The 7,332-nt window shown below is 40.4% G+C and overlaps 2 protein-coding genes across 2 annotated transcripts in view; both read left to right on the plus strand.

The window, feature by feature from the left end:
- Positions 1 to 2,607, plus strand: part of kncn (kinocilin) — a 9,731-nt gene extending 7,124 nt beyond the window's left edge. The window contains 1 exon segment of the mRNA XM_046876891.1: positions 2,095 to 2,607. Within this exon segment, the coding sequence (XP_046732847.1) occupies positions 2,095 to 2,164 (70 nt within the window). The 3' untranslated portion in view covers positions 2,165 to 2,607.
- A 496-nt stretch (positions 2,608 to 3,103) lies between these two features.
- On the plus strand, positions 3,104 to 5,489 carry tmem275a (transmembrane protein 275a). Its single transcript, XM_046875978.1, has one exon. It carries the CDS (start codon positions 3,873 to 3,875, stop codon positions 4,329 to 4,331), a length of 459 nt encoding a protein of 152 aa, XP_046731934.1. The 5' UTR covers positions 3,104 to 3,872; the 3' UTR covers positions 4,332 to 5,489.
- The last annotated feature ends 1,843 nt before the right edge of the window (positions 5,490 to 7,332 follow it).

Below are 7,332 nucleotides of genomic sequence, written 5' to 3' on the forward strand. Positions count from 1 at the left end.
GAAAAAGACTTACAAAACACTTAAAGTTCCCTGTGAAGGGGTGTGGCCTGTGTTCCTGTCAATTCATGTAAAGGGGGTGTGGCCTGTGTCTCTATCATTTCCTTTAAAGGGGGTGTTTATATCATATTATAATATATATATATATATATATATATATATATATATATATATATATATATATATATATATATATATATATATGTTTATATCAATTATTTTAAAAGGGGTGTGGCCTATGTTTATAAATTCCTATCACATTGTTGCAAGTTGTGTTCTTGTCTATTTCTGTGAAGGGGCGTGGCCTGTGTTTCTGTCCCTTTTAAGAGGGTGTAGCCTGTGTTTTTTCAAGGAGGTGTGGCCTGTGTTTCTCTTATATTGAAGTGGCCTGTGTTTTTGTCAATACTTTGAAGGGGGTGTGGCATGTGCTTTCTATTTGATCAGAACATGATCAGTGATTTTGTGTGTATTTTCTAGGATTTCTGTGTGTGTGTGCGTGTGTGTGTGTGTGTGTCAGTTTGCATTACACTATGCAATTAGTTAGTATAAAATAGTATACAATACAAATTTAAATTAATTATGTGATTATTATAAAACTATATAATTCATTGTTTATGATTTCTTGTAAAGTAAAATGGATTGGTTTATAGTTTAGAAAACCTCCAAAATAAACACACACACACACACACACACACACACACACACACACACACACACACACACACACACAGTGAGAAGTAGACCGAGTTAACCTGAGCATCACATGAGCAAATCTGGGACACGTACAATGATTACACAAAAGCGAGCGAGAGATAGCATGTGTGTTTGAATGGATGTGGTTACAAATGTGTGTGTGTGTGTGTGTGTGTGTGCACGTGTGTGTGCATAACCTCCTATCTTGCTTCTCATGCAGCATAAATGACACTATCAAGGAGAGCAGTAGTGTATGTCTCCATGACAACCACATCCTCAGCATCTTTGCTGAAAGCAGCACAGTCGGCTCGCTCCGAGGACACAGTCAGTCAGTGTTCACTCGTCTCGAAACCAGAGCAAACCTTTCATGTACTGGCTGTTACACCGCAAACAATCCACATGTCACATCATTTGTGACTGTTCTACATTTACTCCAGTTTAATTGATTTTATTGATCAGTACAGAAGCCTTTATACTTCAAACTGACTCCTTCAGCAGGACTGACAGAAGCCATGACACACCTTATTAATCAGTCACAGTCTTTAGGACTCCAAATCTTGGCAAGTCTTTTCATTTAAAATCCAAACCCCTCTTGGTTAATTTTTATTAGTCCAGTCCTAGTCCAGGATTTAGAACTTTGGATTCTTAGATTGTCAATTAAATAAATTCTTTAGGACTTGGAGCGCTGGATAATACCAGTGTTTAAAATCATGTTCTTGCTTAGCGCCACCCGTTAAGTCTCTGACTCTGATTTAGTTCCGTATTTAAGGTTCTGACTTTTGGTTAGTTCTAGTCTATGGGGTTCTGCCTGTTGGTTAATCACAGTCTTTAGTCCTTTGGACACCTGTGTAGTAGCAGTCTTTAGGGCTCAGATTTTTGGTAAGTACCAGTTTTAGGGCTCTGACTTTTGGCAAGTCTCATTCCTTAGGGCTCTGATTTTTGGCTAGTCCCAGTCTTTAGGGCTCAAGTTCATGGTTAGTCCCAGTCTTTATGGCTCAAGTTAATGGTTAGTCCCAGTCTTTAGGGCTCAAGTTCTTGGATAGTCCCAGTCTTTATGGCTCAAGTTAATAGTTAGTCCCAGTCTTTATGGCTTGAGTTCTTGGTTAGTTCCAGTCTTTATGGCTTGAGTTCTTGGTTAGTCCCAGTCTTTAGGGTTCAAGTTCTTGGATAGTCCCAGTCTTTATGGCTCAAGTTAATGGTTAGTCCCAGTCTTTATGGCTTGAGTTCTTGGTTAGTTCCAGTCTTTATGGCTTGAGTTCTTGGTTAGTTCCAGTCTTTATGGCTCGAGTTCATTGTTAGTCACAGTCTTTAGGGCTCTAATTCCTGGTTAGTTCGAGTTTTTAAGGCTCTGGCTTTTGGTTAGTCCATCATGTAATCATGTGCTCACTCTTCTTTTTTTTACAGACCCTCTACAGATGCCCCAGATATTTTGGGCAGGCGTAAACCCAAACTCTCCGAAGTGGACCTTCCATAACCATCAGCTGTGTGAAAGAATTCTCTGTGTGAGAGTATTATAATATAATATACATTAGATTCAGACCTGAAATAAATCTCTAAAATTAATTCAAAACAAATGAAACAAACAAAGTGATGTATGCAATTAGAAAAATGTTTAGATGTCCTGAGATGCATCTTCACCACAGTTGTGTATCTTTGCCTCAGGCCGTCTCTTCAGACTCAGGATCAAATGCAAATGTGACATTTATTTAAAAATATCCAATATGTCTCATCTCCATTCCAGTGATGTTCGATAGACGAAATCCCAATAGGAGATTTAAAATCAATCATTTTGTCTCCGATGGAACAGAAAGATCGAGGGCTTTAATAGCTTGATGTTAAATCTGTTTAAAAAACAAAATTTGTTTTGAGGTTATTTGTATTTTTTAAAGGTTTCTGGATGATTGCGTGCTGTCAAGAAATAACATACTACGTGCAATAAAGTTAAAAGCTCCGTATCAAAGTACAATATTTTTGTGTGTGTGTGTGTGTGTGTGTGTGTGTGTGTGTGTGTGTGTGTGTGTGTGTTGAAGCCTTTTTCAGCTCCTGCAATATTTAGAAAAAAGGCATTAAGATAAGAAACACCAGAAATGTACCAAAATATGTAATCCCTTCCTGATTTTTTAACACACTAAAACTTGGCCATAATTGTTTGGAAATGTATCAATAGCAAAACAAATAAATATAAATCAACGCTGGTTATACCACAATCCTAATTATTTGAGATTATTACATTATCTACTTGTTTCTGGAACCACTGCCTGAAGTTGTTTGATCTCCCATCAGCAATGAATTACGCCTTCCAACCTGGCTCAGGTCCAATCTGGCAACCTTGGTCATTTGAATCTGGCAACCCCCTGGCTGCCTCTGTGTGATCTTCTCACAGAGAAAAGCAAATGCAGCAGGGACACACGGAGCAGAGGAACGTGTCTGAGAGCTGAGGCACATCTCTACGTCTCCACGGTTCTCCCTTTGGCTCCAACTCACGATGATCCTGGTGAATCCGGAGCTTTCTGCCCACAGGGTGATAGATTTATTCCACAGATTTGACATTTTCCTGGATTGTTTTTACACCATCAGAGGGTTGAAGTGGTAAAACACAAGAAGGTCGCGAGTGTTGGTAAGAATTCACTGAAAGAAGGATTTACATCGCTTTTGGAGTCTTAGGATGGAGATGTAATAAAAACAGAGGTGGTCATAGAACCCCAGGATATGACCTGTGTGATTTCTTCAGGCTGGATTACGACTCCAGGATTCCGTTCTTCTTTCGAGTGAGTTAAAGATCAGTCTTTATTGTGAATAAAGTCTGAATCAGATTTATGCATTCCAGTTTTTGAGTTATGAATTATGTACGGATTCGACTCGCTGGATCAAACCTGCATTCGAGGATTAAAAACTGGTTTAATGAAAGAAGTGAGATTGTAATGATCAGTGGGTTACACGTGTGCTTCTGGAGTTTCTGATGGCATTGCAGCAGTTGTCATGACTAAGCTGTGACCTTGCTTGAAGAATGCCTCCTGTGATCTCTCCGAAGCTTTCAAGAGCAGCTGAGAGACCCATCTCTACCGGTTACTAAAATCATTCCATTCCATTCCATGTGGCCTGAAAGAAATCACCAGCGATCAAGCATGCAGCAGTAACAAGACTCTGTCCGAGATTACGTAACGATAAAACCTGGGACAGAAATGGTGTGTACCGAGCGAACCTCTGGGACCTCGGTGCCCAAAAAGGAGCCTCAGGCCCATCATAAACGCAAATCCCGCCCTCAAGGTCTTCCGTCACCAGCGCTATGCTGCGCATGTGGTTTGTGCATCATGCTGGCGGGAATCAACATCACCCTAGTGGGTGCCTTTGCCTTTACAACTCTCATGCCCTCTGGTAACCCTCCCATCATCATCGGACCCGTTCTTCTGCTCATCGCCTTCACCTTCTTCGCCGCTTGCTGCGTGTGCAGCCGCATGCCTCCTCCGCATAGCTCGCGACGAGCCAAATCCGGGAATGCGGGCTTCATGAGGCACCACGGGGCGGCGTTCGAGATCGAAACAGCGAACACACCATTCAGGACACGACTGCCGTCCAGCTCAGCCCCACCAACTCGCCCAGCCTGTCTCACAGCTCAGGATCAGACCGGGATCCTAACGTGAACTCAAACGCTAATGTCAATTTCAATGCTAATGCTAGTGCGTCCGCTCCGGATTATTCGCTCTTCACTATGGATGCTAGCACGCCAAACTCTGTGCCCTCGGCGGCTTTTTCCGCCACTACAGGAAGTGAAGAAGCGGTCAGACTCATGTTGCCATCTGACGCCACCTAGAGACCGTAAATGTATTAAAAATGTAAATAAAAGCTTGGAGGAGAGACGGTGGCACCTGGGTGCCGTTTTGTGGTTTGGTGTTGTGCATTAAAGCAGATATAGCGTAACAAAGGAGCTGGAGGAGTCTACACAAATTTCACACCTCCACAGGAAGTGAGAACTTCATCACGCCTAAAGCTATGTTGTAAATCTATTTTTTGGGGCAGAAGTGGCACTTTTTATGGGGTGCTGTCGTCTACTTAGACACTCTGGAAGCACTGTCTGTAAAGCAGAATGAAAATGTTGAAATTTCTTTAAATGGTGGAAGCCTCAGATCTAGGTCTGCTTTTCCTTCATCATGGATGCTAATCAGGCCTCTGATTCCAACGAGAAGATGAATTTCCACCGAGATGTAAATAGCGTCCTGTTCCTCATGAGTGTTTTAGGACCTTCTGGAAAGCTAATGCCAAAGTGAACGCTAGCTTCAACATGCCTTCTCCAGACTTCACACTCCTGCTAATTGGAGTACAGCAGCTTGGTATTGAGAGATACTTTGAAGGAAGCAGAGACGTGGTCAGATTCAGGTCACCATCTGATGCCACCTCGGAGTACATTAGTGCTTTTTGCTTTTCTTTCGTACGTCCTACATTTGGAAATCTAATGTTTGACAGAAAGGTATTAAAGGGCTTCTGAAACTCCAAGCGGATGGAGCCTTGGCGTGTGAATCACTGTGGCTTGTGTTTCACACGTTCACACTCTGCCACTGTTACTCAGATTATTCACAGTTATGCCGCTAACAAAGACACAGAATCTGCCGTCGTGCCCAGACGTCTTTGCAGGCGATGTGACATTACACAGACTAAAAGCAGATATGGAAAAAAAAAAAACCTTCTCACGTTCCAAATGTCTTTTTACGTTTCTGTAACGATAGATCGCTTGTTAATCAGAATCACACTGCTCAGAAGGCACTGCCATTTTCTACAGGAAGGGAAGATACTAGAGCCAATACTTTTAATTTGTATTGAGTATTTTATAGTATTATCAGTAAATGAAAGTGGGTTTGGTGACAGTTTGGTGCGTGTGATGGTGGAGAGGATCTGCAGCTGAGTTCAGTTAAACGACGCGAAAACAACATGGGCGAATTTCTTTTGTTTTCTTTCATTCATTGGTTGGCAAGAGAGAGGAGGAGAAATAATCAATAAAGAACATTGCCTTACTTTATCAGATGATGCGAATAAAGCCACGCCCCCAGAATTCATCAATCACACCAAAATGCTAATGAAGTAGGCAGAGATTTTTTTATTGAAATATAATTTTAATTACATTCGTGCTCTGAGATACAGCTGGTGCCGAATAAACACATTTCTTGATTGTTCATGGCTGTGAACCACTTTCAGAGCAATTTACTGACAGCTCCAGAAATACTGGCACCCTAAATAAAAAAGAAATTGTTGAAAGAAAATGTAATTAAAACATATTGTTTGAGTGAAGTCAGTTTACACCTCTGAATGACTCGAGGATGCAATGGAGGAATTTTAATATAAATTAAAAATGTAAACACGGTGAACATGCAAGCCATTCTGTGTGTAAAGAACTTCTGCGGGCGCCAAAACATTAGAGCATGTTTGATTGTTACAAAATGTGCAATTGTGAATTATGCTATAAATATAAACAGTAATAGTAATGATTATACTTCACCCAGGGGTGGCAATACTTTTGGAGACTCGAAAGTGTGGAAAAAAACGGCACATCTTTGAAAAAATATCAAAAACTGTTTGAGTGTTAATGCATCATTAAAAAAACAACAACCAATCAAGTTTGAGTATGCAAATTAAAGAGGCAATGGAACACGTGCTGGGAAAGTGGGCGTGGCTTGTAATGCTGTTAATTAGCATATTGCTGTTCGGAAACTTCAGGCACGTGTTTGTTTGATGTTTTTTGCTGAAGCTTTGATGTGAATTTTTTTTGTAAGATATTTTTTCCGGCTGTTTTTCTCCAGCATGCCATTTATTTATTTTTTTCACTAAATTGCCACGATGCGTTTTTAAATGGATTTTCCATCGTGCGCTCGTCAGCTTCGGGTCACCACACGCCATCTCTCCACCAAACTCATCAGGAAAGGGCATCTTCTCATTACTGTAATTACTCAGAGGTGATGAAGTGGCTAATGGAAAAAAGCATAACGACATGACAAGTGTGTGTGTGTGTGTGTGTGTGTCTACGGTTACGACAAACAAAATACAAAAAAGGGCTTATCTACAAAACGCTCTCCGTTTAAACATTAATCTGATGCCTGATATTCATCCGTTCAGACTTTATGCCATTTTATGGCTTTTATTTGTTTTTCTGTGAAACCGTTTGCTCCAACACACACAATACATCCATTTATTTTTACATAGAAAAAAAATTTAGGTCAGAAAAGATTCATAGATACTTTTCATTTTAAGGGCAAAATATCTGCGCTGTAGTAGAAAATATTATCACAATGCAGAAAATCCTAAAAAACATTCTGATCTACAACATGAACCACAACCTCCTTCTGAAAGATCCTATGTGAAGCTAATTTGCATGGCCATTTGCATAATATATGTAGATCATTTTGACATCACTACCAAATTATTATCTGTAATTTAGTTCACAACACATGAGAAAAAAAAATCCAGCTGAGATGGAAGTAGTGGAGATCCAGATTAGTTGGTGCTCCTGGTGACGAGTATGTAGCTAATACTGTTAGCATGCTTTGCTAATCAAACCTGAGAATGACGCTAGTTCAAATCAAACACTAATATTGTTCTTTGCTATGAGAAAAAAAATATTCTAGACCAGGCCACACCCACAAGAGACCGACTACA

The sequence above is a fragment of the Silurus meridionalis genome, chromosome 20, assembly GCF_014805685.1.
Source record: "Silurus meridionalis isolate SWU-2019-XX chromosome 20, ASM1480568v1, whole genome shotgun sequence".
NCBI classification, from domain to species: Eukaryota; Metazoa; Chordata; class Actinopteri; order Siluriformes; family Siluridae; genus Silurus; species Silurus meridionalis.